This window comes from Orycteropus afer, unplaced genomic scaffold (assembly GCF_000298275.1).
Source record: "Orycteropus afer afer isolate SDZICR_OR568_19922 unplaced genomic scaffold, OryAfe1.0 scaffold00141, whole genome shotgun sequence".
In the NCBI taxonomy this organism is placed as follows: domain Eukaryota; kingdom Metazoa; phylum Chordata; class Mammalia; order Tubulidentata; family Orycteropodidae; genus Orycteropus; species Orycteropus afer.
In genome coordinates, this window is record NW_006921728.1 from 2,893,238 (window position 1) to 2,914,753 (window position 21,516).

The 21,516-nt window shown below is 37.0% G+C and overlaps 1 protein-coding gene across 1 annotated transcript in view; it reads right to left on the reverse strand.

Annotated features, from left to right (window-relative positions):
- Positions 1 to 21,516, reverse strand: part of NOL4 (nucleolar protein 4) — a 613,219-nt gene that overhangs the window by 170,004 nt on the left and 421,699 nt on the right. The window contains 2 exon segments of the mRNA XM_007945636.2: positions 8,158 to 8,349; positions 9,084 to 9,263. Coding sequence (XP_007943827.1) covers positions 8,158 to 8,349; positions 9,084 to 9,263 — 372 coding nt within the window.

A 21,516-nucleotide genomic window follows, 5' to 3' on the forward strand; every position in this document is an offset into this window, starting at 1 on the left:
GTAGGTAGAGGAAGCCAGATTGAAAGCAGAAAGCTTTTGTACAGGAGTACATCTAGAAATTGCCTATAAAGACTTTATAGGCAGATAGACTTTATAGGAAGAAAAAAGGTCTGAATTTCAAAGAATCCAGTGTTGTTCTTTTGTTTGTTTGTTTTTTATGTGTACATGTGTACATTCTATCTTTTCTAATTATAAATAGTCATTCTTACATTTAATTTATTGTTTATAACTTTGTATTGCCTTTGCTTTAATAAAAGGGCTCAAATATTATAAGCTCCAGGCTCCATAATTCCTAAACCTGCCTCTGCCTAGAGATAGTCTATGAAATATAAGATGGAAGTAGGAAGCTAATTTAGAAGGATTATAATGAGAGAGCTCTGGTGGCATAGTGCCTAAGGCAATTGACTGATAACTAGAAGGCTGGCAGTTCATACCCACTAGGTACTCCTTGGAAGGAAGATTGGGCAATCATCCCTAGAGATACTGCCTCAGAAACCTAAGGAAGGGTCACTGAGTTGAATCGACTTGATGGCAGTGAGTTTGGTTTTTTGGTTTTGGATGATGAGTATAGATATAAAGTATGAAAGACTAGCATGAAACATTGTTGTAAATTATTGGATTGATTTAGGAAAGAGACAACAAAGGAAGAATAAACTGAATCCAGTGACTGGTAGGATATAAAGTGCAAGTGTGAAAAAGAGTCAAAGGTCATTCTAAATGAACAGGGGTATAAATGGCAATTAGAAAAATAACCCAGAAAACCCAAACTTACTGCTACTGACTTGGTTCTGATTCCTAATAACCCTATAGGACAGAGTAGAACTGCCCCAGAGGGTTATGCAAGGCTGTAATCTTTTGGACACATGCTACCACATCTTTCTCTCATGGAGAAGCTGGTGGTTTGAACAGCTAGTCTTTTGGTTAGCAGGCACATGCTTAACCACTGCACCACCAGGGCCCCTAAATGACAATAGTTGTGCTTGTGCTGTTAACAGAAATGGATGCATCAAGAGGAATTTACTGGAGGTTTGGCAGGAGAAGTGGAAGGTACATTAGTGGAGAGAATGGTGAGAGAGAATAATGGAAAGAAAATAAAGAGTTCAATGTGGACAGACCAACATATTTGTCTAGCATCTGGCTGACAGTTGGGAAGAAATACCAAAGCTTTGTAGATGACTGGGATCCTACTTTGAGAGCAGAGTGTCAGCCACATACAAGGGCATTTATAGCAATAGATAGGGTTATATACAGGACTTGACCGAACACAAAATCTTAGGAACTGTCCTAAAGCAAGTAAAGGCAAAAGAGGTGAAATGTAAAAAAGTCTCCAGAAAATGGGGTGATTAAGGACAATGTAATCTTTGTATCTGAAGCAAAGATAGTTCCATGATCTTCATAAGAACCAATATATAGTGGTGAGAACCAGAGTTGGAAGGTAGGTGAATGACTAACATATGATGAAAGGTATGTTCTGTGAATATAAAAAACTCCCTCAAGAAACCTGACAGAGAAAGATGAACTCAGATTGTTAAAAAGGAGCAAAACATTAAATATTTTTCTTAAAATCTAGAGGTACTTTTTTAGGCAAAAGAGAATAAATTTTCCTGTCTTTAAATGAAAGAGGAAAAGAGAATATGTAGGATAGAAAAGATGGTTGATCCAGGAAAGTTCTGAAGGAGGTGGAATGGTATGGGAACAGGGCTAACAGGGTTACCCAGGGAAAATAAGACAAAACTCTGTAGACAAAACAGGTATTTGAGAAATTTTAGATGATTCTGAAAACATTTAATATTATTTATTCAGACACTTTAAAAGATGGTAAAGATTAAGGTATAAAGAAAACAAACCAAACCCACTGCCATTGAGTCAGTTCTGACTCATAGTAACCCCCAATGGGTTTCCAAAGCTGTAAATATCTATGGGAATAGATTGCCTCATCTTCCTCCCATGGAGCAGCTGGTGGGTTTGGACAACCGACCTTCTGGTTAGCAGCCAAATGCCTTATCCACTGCAACACTAAACTCCTTAAGACTAAGGTATACCCATGCTAAAGTGACCTAGAGATTCAGATTACTGAAATTGACAAGGTGAAAGAACTATGAGATCAGAGGTCAGATTATTAAAATTATTGATTAAGGTGTTATAAGATGTAACTATAAAGGATTTTGGTGAATGAAGAACTTGGAGGATAGTATAACTATATCCTAGGTGATTTGTGGGAGTTCTGGTAGCATAGTGGCTAAGACACTTGCCTGCTAACCAGACGGCTGGCGGTTCAAACCCACCAGCCACTCCTCGGAAGGAAGGTTGGGCAATCCTACTTCCGTAGTGATACTGCCTCGGAAACCCAAGGAGGGGTCGCTATGAGTCGGGTTTGACTCGACGGCACATAACAACAACAACAGGTGATGGTAGAAGATGTCTGTAAGAGAGAAGCTAGGAGTTGGCTGGTACAAATAGCTGGTGGAACATTCAAATTAAATGTTTGCTAATTAGAATCAATTAAGTACATTGATCACAAGAGAGAAAACTGCATAGTTTACTTACTGTGGGTGAAGAATGATGTGTATAGTATTGGCTACATAAGCATTATAAAGTTCTTCGCACCATCTTGTATAAAAGGCTGTGTGTGTTTCTGATTCAATTTTTATTTTAAAGAAGCACTGTGGCTCATTTTTATAATATCTCTATTTGCTAAAAGATGAATAGCAAGTGTTACTGTAGCTTTCACAATGCCTACAATACCAGGGAAGTTGAGAAATGAAAATAAGGTTGGATTCCTCCTACGTTAGGCTGAGTTAGGCATGGCAAATAATGTTATTAATCAAATATATGTCAAAATACTCTGAAATTTCTTGCAATGTCTTAATTACTTATTTACTTATTTTTAAATTTACATCACACATTTTTTACTATAAGTATTAGACTAACCAATGTCATGCTTTTTAGAGTCTATTTGGAGCAAAGACAAAGAAATTTTGGCTATTTTCACATTAAGATGAATTTAAAAAAAAATAAATTGGAAGATTGGAAAAAGTTTGGTCTGAACTCTCTGGCAACCAGACACAAAAATGATATATTAAGTGACAGTTCTCTGATGAGATGAGGTGAAAGCATTGCATTTTCTCAGGAGAAACAAAACTTTTTCCTTGCATTAATATCAAAAGCAGTTTCTGAAATGAGGTCTTCCATATATAACAACAACAACAACAGCAATGGATAATATCCCTGGAAAATGTTTATAAAATATTGCAGGAGAGTCATTTATTTCTTCAAATAACAATAGTTCATCTCATAATACTAACAAAAAACCACTTAGTGTAGGTAATTTTTCAGAAACCTGAGTTTATTGAATTAAAATATCTATTCTACTTGTTCTAACTCCATTCAAGAGAAACAATGGTGTTAACGTCTTTTAGACTATCTTCTTTTTATTTTCATTTGAGTTTTATAGAAATAAATGTAAATATATGCAGCATGGTGAGAAGAGTCTCTAACAAGGCAAACTCAGGAAATAAAAAGAGAAGTTATATCATATAACACTGATACTCAGATATGGGCCAACCTATATTATGCATCAAGTCTTGCTTTTAGGGTTTTAGCTTTTGTAGGTGCTACTGAATTTAAGATCAGGATATCTTGGAAAAATTAATTGCTTTTCTGGAACAGTTAACAAATATTCTTCAGAGAAGTATCTGAAGTAATTTGAGAGTCAAAGACCCACACCAGAATCACTAGGCAACTTGGAATATTTGTCTAAGTATTAACTTAATGATTGCATAACTTATTGGGTTGTTAAAATCTAATGAAAATTTATTAGATTTATTTTTCATAAAATATGCTCTTTTATATTCAACACTCAGGATTTTATGATTTCAGATGATTGGTAACAGTTGGTGAAAATATGTAGAAAACTATCATAATATGGCTGTTCTATGTCATGCTTTATAGAATCTATTTGGAGCAAAGACAGAGAAATTTTGGTTATTTTAGCAATCAAGATCCGCAGGGTTTTGATAACTCCACTGAAATAAGAATGCATACCTACATAGTCTAATGTCTGCATGCATTCAGTGAAGAACTGCAAATACATTTGTTGGAATGTAAACTCTTTAGGGAAAGTGTAGAAGAATTACACATGAATAGATTTTGTATTAACAATAGTAGAAAATTAGCCAGTGTGGATGCTAAGACTCTCAACTATAGTCAAAATATATGTTTTGATAACCTACTTCCATGGGAATAACTAAATTTCTTTATCAAAGTCAGTAAGAAACATATGTTATTGCTGTTGTTGTTAGATACTGTTGAGTCATCTCTGAGTCACAGTGACCCCTATGCACAGCAGAACGAAACACTGCCTGGTCCTCTGCCAGCATCATGATCCTTGCTATACCTGAGCCCATCATTGCAGCCACTGTGTTAATCCACCTTGTTGAGGTCCTTCCCATTTTTTGACCCTCCACTTCACCAAGCATGATATTCTTCTCCAGAGAATGGTCCCTTCTGACAACATGACCAAAATAGATGAGACAAAGTCTGGCCATTCTTGCTTCCAACAAGCATTCCGGCTGCACTTCTTCCAGGACAGATTTGTTAGTTCTTTTAGCAGTCCATGGTACTTTCAGTATTCTTTGCCAACACTACAACTGAAAAGCATGAACTCTTCTTCAGTCTTCCTTGTTCATTGTCCAGATCTCACATGCATAGGAGGTGACTGAAACTACCATCTTTGCTCTTCAGCACTTGGAAGGTCAGCATTTTGGAAGGTCTTTTGCCTAATGCAATACATCATCTGATGCCTTGACTGCTGCTTCCATTGGTGTTGATTGTAGAACCAAATAATATGAAGTCTTTGACAACTTCAATCTTTTCTCCATTTATTGTAATGCTGCTTATTGGTCCAGTTATGAGGGTTTTTGTTTTCTTTATATTAAGGAAACATATAGTTCAATATTTTATGAATTACTCTATTTTGGGGGTCTTCTAGCTTAGAAATTCTAAATAGTTCACAAGAGCTAAGTCCTTAGTTTTTAGTCCATGTGAGCTAAGCTTATTGACTGCTGCTTTTATAATACAGTATAGCCTCACCTATTAAATAAGCATATACTTTACAACTCCTTTGTACAAATATATTAAAAACTTGTTTATAATGTTTTGTTGACTTGCTAAATGTTTCATAATAAGCATTTACAAACAGTCACACATTGAAAATGATAGCTTTTCTTCATGTCCACTTCTAAAAACATAACAGAAGATTTTTGTCTAATGTTACTTCATTTTCTTAAAATTGTGGATTTTATCATAAATACAAATTTATAATTATGTGGATGAAGGATATTCTCGTATAATATTTAAGTATAATCACTATCTATATAATCATGCCTCAGCAGGAATAAAGATTCAAAATGACACACACTCCTCCTTCACATTCCATAACAATGAAGAAATACGTTACACAAATCAAAATTCCAAGTTAGATGGTGGATTTAAGCTATTACTTGTAGTAATATATTACGAAGTAATGTATAAAATTAAAATTGACCCAACTACAATATCAATTTTCAACTATGTCATTCATCTAACATTTAGTTATGTAAGATTTTGGCAGCCCTGTGGGTAAAGCATTGGGCTACTAACCAAAAGTTCAGTGGTTCGATTTCACCAGCACTTGCTAGGAGAAAGATGAGCCAGTATGATTCCATAGAGAGCTAAAGGCTTGGAAACCCTATGGGGTGGTTCTATACTGTACTATATGGGAACTATGAGGTGGAGTCCACTCGATGGCAGTGGGTTTGGTTATTTATTTATTTATTTTTTGCACTATTACTTAAGCTTTCACTTCTCATAGCTTGTCCCCTCAACAAATCATGAAGATCTGGGAACATGCTCTATTTTCCTAATGAACAAGTTAGATATGCCTTGTTTTCATCGCTTTATGTAATTTTATGTATATTATATATCTGCTGTATAAGTGAACAAACAAATCAATCAATGAATGAAAATTACCAAAGTTAAGTACTGGATCATTTCTACACAGTATATTTCCCAATAGTGTATAAAAATCCTTGAGTTTGATTAGTCAACTTTTTGTCTTTCTCTATACATACCAAAACGCTTATACCAAATAGATGCCTAATATTGCATGTTGCAGGGAAGAAATCCAAATAATAAAAACTGTATTAATATAAGTATTTTAAGTATTCTTGAGAAAATTTAAAAATTCTGTGATAAAATATTTTTCTCTTAAATAATGATTAAAATAAATTCTATAATATGAAAAATAATATACTTTTTATATTAAAGAAAAGGATCTCTAAATAACATTAAAAGATTAAGAAAAAAAAAACAGCAATGTCAGATATTGGTAAAAATTAAAATTTTGATGCATGATATTATTAACCTTATTGTTTTTGAAAAAGGAGAATATGTATAGTGCATTACATTATAGATGAGATAAACTTAGCTGGAATTATACTTCATCTGCTGAGTGATGATGACCCTAGGCTTTTACACTTATTTAGATATTCCTTTTGTCATCTGTGTCCTATTGGCCAGATAAAAAAAGGACAGAGAGAGAAAAAAAAAAAAAAACAACTTTGTGAATCTTTCAATAATTCAGGAATGAAGAAAATACCTTTGCTTCCTTCTAGCAATCTCCATTTTCTTTTACCCATACTAACTGTATTGTCATAATTTAGTTTGATCAGGCACAGCTATACCATTTTTATTTTAAAATACTTTGTGTACCACAAACTCCAACTCCAATGTAATTATCCTGAAAAGTAAGCAAAAAGTTAAGTGGAGTTTTCTGCAATTGTATAGTACAAATGTATTGGTAAACTTTTTTTAGATGATGGACTAAATAATATTTGACTGGCAGTATTTTTGGAGTTAATGTTTATTGAGTGAGATTTCCATGTGATTACATAATTCTCATAGCTCTATAAATGGGGAGTTACCCTTTCCAGAAGAGTAACCTGAAAGGCAGGCAATTTAAGTAATTTGCCCAGGTCACCAGCTAGAAAGTGGCAGATCCAGAACTCAAAACCAGGTTCTCTGGGCCAGAACCTGAGCTCACAACCACCTGGAAAGACTCCTTCTCTTTCATGAATAGTAGTTTCTTCTTCAAAAACATTTTCACATGCCAAGGTTGAAAAACTGACAATAGACAGTAAATTTGTCACTTTTGTCATTCATTTCACAGGATTATAAATCTGCAAAATGATTTCTGAAACCTCTCCTAATACCCTAAGTCTTATTCTCACCCCTCCCCAGTTCCCTAATAAATTAGAGGGCACAGACACAAACACTAAGAGTCTTGACTTTTATGGCACTTTCTTAGATAAAAGTAGAAAGAAAGGTTTCAGAAAATTTCTAACACATTTCTGCTCATATGCATAAAAAGATAAATGAAAAAAAAAAACATACATCCTAAATGTATGTGCTATTTCTAGATATAACAGAACTAAGTAGAATAAAGTTCAGAAAACACTGATATCTAATATCCAGCCCAGAAAGTTATCTAATATCAGCATAACATCATCCATCTATAAAGCCCAGCTGCACATAAAGTTCATATTACCACCCGCAAGCACACAAATAAACATACTGAGTACAACAAAGCCTTGTTTTTTTCCATGAGGATATTTATTTCTTGATCTTCATGTTCTAAGCTTGTTGTTTGTTAACCATTGGTATGAAAATGTTACTGCTTTGATGGATTCATCCATTTCCTTTCACTCCAAAGAAAGCCATTCTCACATGCCACCTTAAGCAACAACTGGTGTTTCAGTCCAAGACTTGATTAAGCTCAGATCCACTTAAGCAGCACAGAGAGAAAGCAAACATGAAAGAGATGCTGGTTCTCATGGACTTTTTGCTCATATTACCCTCATTTTCTATATCATAGTACCAGGTGGGCCTGTGAGCACTGGTCTCACAAAATATTCCTTATTAAATAAACAAAGGGAATAAATACTTCAGGAAGATGAAAAGGAAAAGGGGAAAAAACAAACGAGCAAACAAAAACCTCTTTGACCTGACATTATGGAAAAAAAAAAAAAAAAAGACACTAAGATGAAAAAAAAAATTGTGTCATGGTTTACATGTGGGATTTTGATGGAATCTAGGGCTGTGTTTTAATTCAAAACTCACCATCTCAAAACCACTTCTTTTCATCCGCCTGCAGGACTTGAGGTAAGTACGTATACGTTTTCTGGCACGCTCTTGATACTCAGGGAATTGTCGCCTGCATGAGTCAATGATAGCTTGGATCTTTTCTTTGGGCTGCTTAGAGATTGGGACCATTCGGTCCAAGTTTTCATCTACAAACAGCCTGACAAACATCTGTTGGCAAGAGGGAGACAGAGGAGAAGGGTTTGGAGGGCTGCTCTCTTCTGTTCCTAGCTTCCTGTCTTGATTACCGATAGGAAAATACTCTTTTCTGGTTTATGCACTGGCGTACTTTGCAATGGAAAGCCAGAAATTTTAAGCAAACACTCTTTAAAGACTTTCTAAAAGGGTTGGATAAAAATTAGAGAGAAAGAGAGAGAGAGAAAGACAGACAGACAGGCAGACAGACAGAATAGACTACTGTGTAGAAAATAATCAGGAAGTAACAGTAGACTGTGACAATCAAGCACCCCATAAAATTCTCTATTAATGATAACTACAAGTACTACATTGCTACATTACACAGTGTACTAATCTCTGAAAACAAACAATTGACTCTTTTGTCATGCATAATTAGATAAGCTGGAAAGCAAAAAATAAACAAATAAATAAATAACTGATGACGGGCATATTCTTCCGATGGGTAAGCTGAGGCCCCCTTCATCCACTAGGTAAACATGCATACTCACACAACACAACTCCAGTTTTCAGCTCACATTTGGCTTTAAAATTCTAAACAAAATACAGCAATTCTGGTGTCTGGTTGGCAAAGAGTGTTTCATGTACTTTTTAAATCCTTCTGTAAATTAAACAAACATGTCTCTAAAATAGCCACATTTACCAACAAGCAACAACATGAAAGTGAAGTGGCAAAAATGAAACCACACCAAGAGTGTGGAAGGACTCACATTGAAAGCTTTCAACCGCTCAGCGTCCACTCCATCTGTCTCATTTACTTTCTCAGAATCCTCATGGTCATCGTGCTCATCTTCATCCTCATCTCCCCTGTTTAGTGATAGGTCCTCAGCACCTCTGTCGACACTCTCATTTTTGCCAGAGTCATAGCTTGAGTAACTATGGGCAGGAGACTGAAAAGAAGGGGGAATTTCTCCTTTAATTTTATTGCCCAGTATTATACATTTTTTGTTTATTCTTAATTTCATCTGTTTCTCAAAAATCTTTTCAGTTGGTAACTCTAGAGTTCTAGCTATTCTAATTAACTCAAAGTTAATTAAAATTACATTAAATTAAAAATTCACTTCTTTAGTCACCCTGGTCACATTTTCAAGGGCTCCATAGCCATACGAAAATTTCCATCATCGCAGAAAGTTCTACTGAACATCGCTGGTCCAGAGCAATTACTGTCTCCACTTATTATCTATATTCTAAAAATACTCAAAACTGCTATTAATTTTGCAAGAGAATCATAGAATCACATATTCTAGGAAATGGAAATACCTCAGAGCTTAGTCAATTTAATTGTATTTTTATTCCAAAAACAGATGAGAAAACTGAAGAATGGATATTTTTATTAACTTGCCCAACAAGTACTGTGCAGGCAGTCCTAGGTTACAAATGAAATCCATTTCTAAGACTGTCTTTAAATTAAATTTGTAGGTACACTGGAATAGGTACATATGGTTCTTATTTAGTGTCAGTCAAATGTTTGTCTTAGTATATAGACTATATATTACCTTTCTATGCATATAAAACACTTAAGAAACACTCCCACATACATTAGAACATCTTAAACATAGTAATACAGTACATAAAAATAATAATGCAGTAATAATAAAAGTAACTAAATATGGCACTGTACTGGAGAGAGAGAGAGATTCTCTGTGTGTATGTGATTAGGTATACAGTATCATAAAAACACAGTAAAGAAACAGTTCCTTAAAAGGTTCAGAAAAAACACAGCTTACATAAAGAAAAGGTTCAGAAAAAATACAGCTTCCCTGCTATACCTTGCACTTTAGTATTACGTAGGTTTCCCCTCACTTTGAAACAGGACTTTGACCTATTTAAAATGATTCAATTGTGGCCAATGGGAACAAAGGAAGCATGTGTGTTACACAGCAAACAATCTCGTGTGTCAGATTTTGGCCTGCATAGGAAACAAGCAAGGAGTTCTGGTGGCACAGTGCCTAAGGCATTTGACTGCTAAACAGAAGGCTGGCAGTTCAAACCCACCAGATGCTCCACAGAAGGGATATTTACATAAAGATTTATCATGTTGGAAACCCAATGGGGGTCGCTATGAGTTGGAATTGACTTGACAGCTGTGGGTTTGGTTTTTGGTTTTAAGAAACAGGCAGTGGTGCTTGACTCAAAGATGGTGGCTGATGGATCCCATTCAAAGCAGCACAGTCTGCTGCAATTGTTGAGGGGTGCACCACTGCCTGTTTCCTACTCTGGTCAAAATCCAATGCACAAAAGCATTAGGTCCTATGCAACACGTACCACTGTCCTTGTTTTCATCAGCCATGACTGGACCGTTTTGAACAGGTTCAAAGACCTGCTTTGAAATGATGATTGAACCAATCCCTACTTGCAAGAAATTCTTCAATCCAAAGCAGCTTCACTTGCTGAATGTGAAGCTTTTAAATCACTGTAAAGGTTTCAAGCTTTTCTTGCACTAAAGGAAGGTTGATAGGCATATTACACTGACTTTGATCATCTAGCCAAATTATCAATGGCTTGTCATTTCAATGATTAAACCATTGTGTTACTTAGTAATAATTGTAGCTTTCATTGGAGCAGAGCCTTCCATATGCTCCGTTATTTTCACTTTATCCTTTGAAATTGTTCTGATCGTTGACTGACTATAGTTTAATGCTTTTCCAATGACTGATGGTATTTCATCTCTTTCTGATCACTTTATTACTTCCACTTTATTTTCAAACATCATCATTTTCCTTTTCTTTGATGCATCATCAGCACTTGCATCAGATTCTCGCTTTGGAGGCATGGTTACAAGAGTAAATAAGAGGAATATTTAAGCCAAATGCAAAGTTTCACACTCAACACAGTGTTACTGGCAATGTGATCTGACTTAAAAAGGTGGATGGTGTTCTCCTTCCTTGAGCCACAAGTTGCTTAAGCTGCTCAGTGTTTTCAGGACCATCACAAAGTCGTGCATATGTCGGTTATTACGAACCAGTGCATTTAATGCAAACTCTCAATACAATAGGCTTTATGGTAATCTGTTCTTAAGTATGAGTTGTCCTTAACTTGGATATTCTCAAATCTGGGGACTTATTGTACTATATATTATTGATATTAGGGTGTTTAAAACTGTTAGTAAGACAATATGCTTTAAAATCAGCTTATAAATTGCCTATGAGTCTTAAGATGGCCTCTGATTTTAGTTAGAAGAAAAAGATTAACTTTATTTGTAACCTGCTAACCTTTGTTTGTTGTTGTTATGTGCTGTTGTTAGTTCTTCCAAATTCCAACACTATACAAAGGATGTGATAAATTTAAAGCAAGAACAATTGAATAAGTAACTGTGGCACATATTCCAAAGTAAAAACTATTAGTTCTGAAATTTTTTTAAGAAACCATTTTCACATATTGTCATTTAAAATGTGAAGTGGACCTTCATAGAGGTCCAGTTGTCAGCCATGTAATGTGTGTGTGTGTGTGTGTATGTGTGCGTAGATAAGGGACATTTCAATAAAAAGCTAAATTTTGATTCTTTTTCATTTTGAGATTGCAAACATACAGAATAATAAAATAATTCCTCCTGGGACACTTTAGGCTAATTCTAGAGTCAGTTTGGGAGAAAAGATCTAGAAGAAAAGGAAATTCAAGAATATGGTGGGGTAGTTCAAGTTATGTGTCAACTTTACTGGGCCTGGTTTCGAGTGTCTGAGCAGCTGGATCCCGTTTATTCACCATAGTGAGACTGGTAATTAACTCCATGGTGGAATCTACTGGAGCAGCTGAGTAGTTGCTTTGTGAATGTGGTCTGTTTCCAATCTATGAAGCAACTTTGGGGAAGGTCTCCAGCTCTTTGGCATGCTTGGACTCTGCATGCAGTCAAGTCTTCATTTAGCAGCATGCTGTGTTGCCCTGCCAATCTTGGGACTTTTTCAGGACTTGAATCAATGGCCTGCCATGTCGTTTGGTAACATCAAGACTGTGCCTTTTTACTTGTTGACCTTGAGTTTGTCAGCCTTAACAGCCAGCGGCGGCCTGAATGAAGGAAGCCTCCAGCTTCAGTGGGCCAGAACAAGAGGCAGAGCTGAAGCCTGAAGGTTGAGGGGCTTTCATCCAGCCCCTGGAGCCTGGCATTTTGAACTTGGACTTCTAGCCTCCAAAACTGTAAGAGAATAAACCCCTGTTTATTAAAGCCATCCCATTTGTGGTATGTTCCTGTTGGAGCAGCACTAGGTAACCTAAACATCAGCTTGACTCAGCAGTGTATAGAATAATAATAACCTATGTCACACAAGCCCTTTGGAACCATCATGTTGCTGTTGTTAGGTGTCATCATAGTGGCCAACAACCCGGAAAGCATATTGTAGGTGTCTTTGAAAAGACTCTAAATTAAGGTAGAAGAGAATTTAAAGAGAAATATTCTATACTTAATTTATTTATTTCTGAGACATCAAATACAATAAAGCAAATAATGAAGAAAAACAGGGGAGAAAAAAAGAGAAGGAAATTAACACTCAGAACTACTCTATCTGAATTGGTTTCCCATGAGGAGATATTATCCTCCATATTCTGCAGATGAGGAAACACTTTCTGAAAGGCTAAATAAGTTCCTCTAATGTAGATAATGATATAATTAGTATCTGTACTTAGTTCTTTCTTGAGCTAACAGAGTTGGGAAAAAAGGTTTTGTTTTTTTTAATACAGATTATACACACTTTCCTAAGTGTGAGTGCATGTGTGTGAAAAATTGAAATAACACAAAATATTTATTGGTTTATGTACATGTTAATATGAAAGCAATAATAAATCTATTAATGTAATAATAAACATATTTTCTACAAAAAGAAATTGTATGTATTATTTATAACATTTTCTTACAGAAAAGTAACCTTTGATTTATAAATCTTCAATAACAATAAACATTATCACTTGCTTTAAAATTCCCAAATATAACCTACTTAAAGAATTATTGCTGCACACAATTTTGGTTATTTGTTTCTATTGGGTGTTGTGTGGCTGTTAGGTCCTGTCGAGTCAGTTCAAACTCACAGCAACCCTACACACAACAAATGAAACTCTGCCTGATCTTGCCCCATCTTTATAATCTCTGCTATTCTTGAGCCAATTGTTTCAGCCACTGGGTCAGTTCACATATCTGAGCATCTTCCCCTTTTGTGCTGACCCTCTGTTTTACCAGCATGATGTCCTTCTCCAGGAATTGGTTCTTTCTGACAGCATGACCAAAACACATGAGATGAAGGTATGCCCATTCTAGTGTCTAAGAAGCACTCCGGCTGTACTTCTTTCAACACCTATTTGTTAATTCTTCTGGCAGTCCATTGTATTTTCAATATTCTTGTCCAGCACCATAATTTGGAAACATTAATTTTTCTATGGTCTTCCTTATTCATTGTCCAGCTTTCACATGCATATGAGGCTACTGAAAATACCATGGCTTAGATCAGTCACACCTTAACTTCAAAGTGACATCTTTACTCTTTAATACTTCACAGAAATATTTTTGCAGTCAACTTGCCCATGTGTGTGAAATAAATCATGTGATTCTTTGACTGATGCTTCCATGGGCATTGATTGTGGATCCAAGTAAGATGAAATCCTTGACAACTTCAACCTTTTCTCCATTTATTGTTATGTTGCTTACTGGTTCAGTTGTGAGGACTTTTGTTTCCTGTTTATTGAGGTGTAATCCATACTGAAGGCTGTAGTCTTTGATCTTCATCATAAGTGCTAGTGCATAAATTAGAGGAAAGGTATCTTACTCTATAATCAAAGGAAAAAAACTAAGTTTTCTTAAACAAGAAGCATCTATAGGAAGAAACACTGATCAACATTTTTTTTCAACTTTAGAAATGAACATACTTTGGAATATATTTTATTTAGGAACAAAATATATTTAAGAGAATAAACTTTAAATGAACAACAGTGAACAACTTTACAACAAACATAAAGAATATCAGTGATTTGTAAAAACCCTTGCTCCAATCCCCAAATATCTATCTCAATGTCAATCATTTATTCCTTCAACAAACCTTTATTAAATAACAGAGTAAATCTGGCTCTGTGCTAAGGTATTGTGCCACAGGTCACTATTAGTTCAACAATTATTTATTGAATACCTATTATGTGTGAGGCATTGTTTCAAGCCTTTTACATGCATTATTAATTTCATTTTTAATTAACTGGTCAAATAACTTTCTGAAAGTAACATAGCTGTGAAAAGAAGTCAGTATCTTAACCCAGGGATTCTGGCTCTGGAACTCTGTTGTTGTTGTTGTTAAGTGCCGTCGAGTCGTTTCCAACTTATAGCAACCCCATGCACAGCAGAATGAAACACTGCCTGATCCTGTGCCAGCCCCACAATGCCTGCTGTACTTGAGTCCATCATCACAGCCACCGTATCAATCCATCTCATTGAAGGCCTCCCCCTCTTTCGTCCACCCTCCACCCTACCAAGCATGACATTCTTCTCCAGGGAATGGTCCCTTCTGACAGCATGACCAAAATAGGTGAGACGAAGTCTGGCCATTCTTGCTTCCAAGGAGCATTCTGGCTGTACTTCCTCCAGGACAGATCTGTTAGTTCTTTTAGCAGTCCACGGTACTTTCAGCATTCTTCGCCAGCACCACAACTCAAAAGCATCAACTCTTCTTTGGTCTTCCTTATTCATTGTCCAGCTCTCACATGCATACCAGGCGATTGGAAATATCATGGCTTGTGTCAGGCGCACCTTAGTCCTCAAGGAGATATCCTTGCTCCTCAGCACTTGAAACAGTTCCTTCGCAGTTGACTTTCCCAATGCTACACGTCGTTTAATGTCCTGACTACTGCTTCCGTTGGCATCGATTGTAGAACCAAGCAACGTGAATTCCTTGACAACCTCAATCTTCTGGAACTCTAGAATCTATGATTGTAATACTTTTCTATATTGTCTCTCCACCACCCACCTGTTTGTCATATTGTGATGGCTTATGTGTTGCTGTGAGGCAGGGAGCAAGGCCAAGAGTATTTAAAATACCTGTAGGGTCACCCATAGTGAAAAGAGTTCAGCAGAACTTACAGAGAGGCTGGGAAGAGAGGCCCAGTGATTTACTTCTCAAAATTAGCCCATGAAAACTCTACTGATCACAATAGAACATTGTTCAATGTAGTGCTGGAAGGTGAGCCCCTTAGGTTGGAAGGCACTTAAAATACACAGTGGCTGCAACAATGGGTGTGAGCATTCCAATGATCACGGAGATGGCACAGGACTCAGCAGTGTTTCGTTCTATTGTACACGGATGAGTTGCCATAAGTCAGAGCCGACTCAATGACAACTAACAACAACAACGTGGTATGTAAAGAATGCTGTTTTCGTTACTTTGTGCTGCTCTAACAGAAAATACCACAAATAGGTGACTTTAACAAACAGGAGTTTATTCTCTTAAAGTTTAGGAGGCTAGAAGTCTGAATTCAAAATGCCAGGCTCTAGGGGCTGAGTGAAAGCCCCTCGACCTTGGGCGTCAGCTCTATCTCTTGTTCCTGGCCCACTGGAGCTAGAGGTGTTTCTTCACTCAGGCAGCTGCTGGCTGCTGAGTCTAGCAAGCCCAATCTCAGCAAATAAAAGGACACAGTCCCAATATTAGCAAACAACATGGCAGACTACTAGTTCAAGTCCAGAGACATCCCAAGATTAGCAGGAAACATGGTAGGATGCTAAGTGAAGACTCGGCTAAATGCACAGTCCAAGCATGCCAAGAAGCTGTAGACCATTCTCAAAGCTTCTTCTTATATACTGAAGCAGACTACACCCCTAAAACAGCTACTCAGCTGCTCAGGGCAGAGCCCACCGTGGAGCTGATTGCCAGTCTCAACATGGGGAATAACTACAACCAGCTGCCCAGCCACTCAAAACCAGGCCCAACCAAGTTGACACATAACCTTAACTATCACAGGAGCCTATTTAGATGTCATAATACAAGAAGGAGTTAATTCCTAAGATTATTTCTTGGCACCGACTTTTAGAAGAGAAGTGCCTCTGAGATAAGACATGTTAACGTCTTATCATTATTTAACATCTATCTGTGAATTTGCTTTTTAGATATTAAGTCAGAACCTCCTGAATAAATCCAATGGAAAACATGTACTTTGTTTGGGTTGGAGGTCATTTAATAATGTTTTATATTCATATGTTGTTGTTGTTGTTATGTGCGGTCGAGTCAAACCTGATTCATAGCGACCCCTCCTTGGGTTTCCGAGGCAGTATCACTACGGAAGTAGATTGCCCCATCTTCCTTCCGAGGAGTGATTGGTGGGTTTGAACCGCCAGCCTTCTGGTTAGCAGTCAAGTGCCTTAGGCACTATGCTACCAGAGCTCCTTATATTCATATAGCATGTTAAAATTTACATGGAGCCCTGGCAGTGCTGTGGTTAAAGCATTGGGCTGCTAAGCAAAATGTCAGTGGTTCGAATCCACCAGCCACTCCATGAGAGAAAGATGAGGCTGTCGGCTTCTGTAAAGATTTAAAGGTTTGGAAATCCTATGGGGCATTCTATTCTGAGCTATAGGGTTGCTATGGGTTTGAATTGACTTGATAACAATGAGTTTAAGGAGATTTGGTGGTGCAGTGGTTAAGGAATTTGGCTACTAACCAAAAGGTCAGCAGTTCGAACCTTCCAGTCACTCCATTGGAGAAAGATGAGTCAGCTTGCTTCTGTAACGATTTACAGCCTTGGAAACCCTATGGGGCAGTTCTACTCTGTCCTGTATGGTCACTAAGGTTCAGAATCAACTCATGGCAGTGAGTTCCCATCCACATAACTGAATTTCATAGAAGAACTGAGAGAGTGATATTAATATATCCATATTATATGATTTAATTAGTTTTCAGCAAGTTTAACTGACTGGACTACTTTGGACACTAGGAAAGGGGTAGAGCTAGAAGTTAAGTAGAGACCATCCATTTATCACTGGAAGATAGGACTTTTGGGGGTTTGAGGGTAGGGAATCACAGGAGTTAGCAGGAAGAATAAGAATGTCAAGTTGAGTTTCAGAATCAGAGTGGATTTCTAAAGTTGAAAAAGAAATGCATAAAAGAGTGTGAAATGCCAATAAAAATAATTTTCACAACCATTAATGTGTCCAAGGCCAGTCATAGGCCCTACCACAGTATCTTGTACTTTGTTGGTCCAGAATCTTTTCTTTCCATCAACTGCCTCTCTCTACCAGGTGGGTGGTATGACCAATCTTATGGGCCTCAACATTCCCTACCCTAGGCATGCATGTCTCAACTTTTCTACTAGAGAGAGAGTTAGTCTGAGACAGAAATCAAGTTGAATCCATCGAAGCTGAGCAGCATAGAAAGAGTCCTGATGACATCATTTGAGGGTGTAGAGCCAACTAAAATTAACTCCTGTACTGTTCACTGGGAAGTTCTGGTGACATAGTGTCTAAGGCATCTGACCGGTAACCAGAAGGCTGGTGGTTCAAACCCACCAGCCACTCCTCAGAAGGAAGGTTGGGCAATGGGCAATCTACGCCCATAGAGATGCCATCTTGGAAACCCAAGGAGGGGTTGCTATGAGTCAAACCAACTTGATGGCAGTGAGTTTGGGCTTTTTTTTTTTTTTTCTATTTATTGTGTCATATCATTTGTTTTCTTTCATTTCTTTTTTGACTTATATTTGAGTTGAGTTTCAGTCATTTGTACCTGAATCCTGAGTGGTACAGAAATCAACCATTCTAGGGTAACATTAACAACTCACATTTCTTTCACGATAACTCAGATACAAAGATTGACGCAACTAAATGGAGAATCAAACCTCTGTAAACAACAGAAGCTGTTCTCAAATCTTTCAACAAGTAAAGTACTTTTGAATGACCTCTACAATGGGAAATATTAAACTGACACAATTCAAAAGTCCATCCTTGCAACGATAGCATGGTTTAAGGAACACACATACTGTAACTATGTAAACTAGAGAGGTATAACACAAGTAGAAGAGATCACTGCAAATTAACAATGAAATGAAGTTTTAAAACTAGCTTATTTTTATAGTTTAGATAATTAACAATATAAAATTACCTAATATGGGTTTGAATGGTATACTATATGTATTTTTAAATGGTAAGAGGCAATATTTGAAAAAAAATGTTATAATACTACAATTATCTGAAAGCAAATATGCTGGGCTAATTCATTATTTCTACACACCATGTGAGAGACACAATCTGGCCATATCTTGTATACTGAACCACTTGGATTCACAAAGGATATGTAGCCCTAGTTATTCAAGGTAAAGACAATCCAATCTCTAAAAATTATAGATCTGAGAAAATTCAGGACCTCAATATAAAGGATAATCTATATCTACAGAATAATTAATTCTCCTCTTCTAATATAAATTGACCTTTTTTATTACTCTAAATTCTGCTTCTCAGCCTTGAGTGTCATTTCTTGCCTCTGCCATTGTTAAAGATCAGGCTATCATTTAAGGCCAATTATATTAAGTTTGATTTCCACAATTTCCCACTTCTTCCTCAGTTCATGTCAATCTTTTTTTAAAATGTCAATTCTTAATATGCTATGACATTTGACACAGAATTAAATATCACTTTGTTGTTCTCTATTTTTTAATGCTAATGTTAATGAATTTGAAAATGCAAATGCATTTGTTAAATAAATGGAAAATGTGAATTTGTATTTTCCCTCACGTTGGGCAATCTACTTCCGTAGTGATCCTGCCTCGGAAACCCAAGGAATGGAGTCTGACTCAACGGCACATAACAACAACAACAACAGACTGAAACAAGTATCAGATCAACACACATCCCTCCACCTTTTTCCTTATAGGTGAAACATTTGTTTCTTCACTATGCCCTAAGTAAGAAAAACAAAAGGAAGCCATTATCCTCAAGCTGATTCCAACTCACAACAACAGCATGTGTGTCAGAGTAGAACTGTACTTCACAGGGCTTTCAATGGCTAATATGTCAGAAGTAGATTGCCAGGACTTTCTTCCCAAGTGCCTCTGCGTGAACTAGAACTAGCTAATCATTCTGTTAGCAGCCAAGAGTTTTAACTGTAGCACTATCTGTTGTTTCTGTTGTTAAGTGATGTTGAGTCCATTTTTTTATTCACAGCAACCCCGTATGATGGAATAGAACTGCCCCACAGGGTTTTCTAGGCTGTAGGCACATAACAACAACAACAACAGGCTTTATGGGAGCAGATCATCAAGTGGGTGCATTTGAGTCACCAACACTTGGTAAACAGGAAAGCGCTTAACCTTTGTACAACCAGGACTCCCTTTTGCATAATCATGGGGGCTCCTTTTGTACAATCTGGTGATTCCCAAATAAGGGAAGAATACATGAATTTAGTGTCAGGAATCTATGCTTCCATAACGTGCTGCGCATCTATTTGGCAAAGCACTGATCATAAAATACTATAAAATTAGCTTCTATGTGCATCCTCCATAGAGAATTGAGAGTTACTTGAGAGTGGAATCATTAAGGGACAAGTCTTTTCCACCTTTATAGTCTTGCTCAATGCCAAGCATATACCAAAAATCCACTGCCAGCGAGTTGATTCTGACTCATAGTGACCCTATAGGACAGAGTGGGACTGCCCTAAAGTGTTTCCAAGGCTATAAATCTTTATGGAAGCAGACTGCCTTATTTTTCTCCCAAAGAGTGTCTGGAGGATTTGAACTGCTAAATTTTTGGCTAGCAGCTGAATGCTTTAACCACTGCACCAGCAAAGCTCCAAGCATATAGTAGAAATAAAGTAAATGTTCTTTTGATGATTGACTGCTTACATACTGGATTTGGACAAAAAATGATTTAATTTTTAAATTGCAGTTTGTAAAATTTTTCTACCAGTTACTTTAAAAAATATTATTCATCACCTGAATCTACTGGTCAATTTTGTTGTTGTTGTTACGTGTCATCGAGTCGGACCTGACTCATGGCGACCCCTCCTTGGGTTTCCAAGGCAGATCACTATGGAAGTAGATTGCCCAACTTTCCTTCTGAGGAGTGGCTGGTGGGTTTGAACAGCCAGCCTTCTAGTTAGGAGTCAAGTGTCCTAGGCACTATAAGACTTCCTTAGTGTGCTAATCTAGCACAAACAGTTATATACAGTAGACTACTAACTGAAAGGTGGGTAGTTCAAATCCACCCCGGCACACCTGGGAAGAAATGCCTGGCAATCTCCTTCTGAGTGATGACGTCCATTGAAAACCCTATTGAGGTCTGAAGTTTGGGGCAGGCTTAGCAGTCTGGAGAACTGTGTCCTCTAACTTAATGCATTGCCTCCTCCAGAAACCCAAGGTCACTCCAGACCCTCAAGACTGAAAAGGTACGACATTCCTCTCGTTACTCTTATACCCCACACCCACTTGGTGAACAGAGGTGCAGCCATCCCCCACTACCACCTACCTTCTGGGCCCACAGGAACTCCATCACAGTCTGTGTACTCAGACAGAGCCTAGGTGCCCTGCCCTGACCTCCACTGATTCTTTTTTTTTTTTCTCTTTTATTTTATTTTATTTTTCACTTTCTTTTTTCTGGGGATTAGTTTGCTTGTATTTGTCTATTTTAAAACAACTGTTATTATTAATGCTTTTGTCCTTATTATTATTATTATTAATCTTTCCCTCCTAGGTCCTAGTTTTCAGCATTTTTTCTTTTCCCTGTTCCTGGTTGAATTTTTTTTTTTTTAAATTTAAGTTTCTTTTCCCCCTGTTCTCTCATGGTTAACCCCGTTCCTTGTTTTTCTTTATGCATTTTTCCCATTTTTTCCCTTCATTACTCTCCTTCTCTATTTTTTTTCTCTTAGTGCCCTATCCCCAGACATTGCAGGTTTTCTTGTTTTTTCTTCTTCTTTTTCTCTTTTTTCTTTTTTTTGGCTACTGTTCCTGTGTGATTACATGGTGTGTTTTTTGTCCATGTGCTTTTAGTGTTTTGATGGTTTTTCAGTTGTAATTTGTGTCTAACTGAGTGGGAAACAACAACAGTCCCCATAAGACACAACTACACCCTCACCTCCTGCAACTTCACTTACCTCCTTCTCCACCAATGGGCCAATGATAAAAAACCACCAAGAAGGGCCTGAATCACCCTTGGCTGCTCTTCACAAACAGTTAACAGAGATCTAAATACAACAATGCCACGAT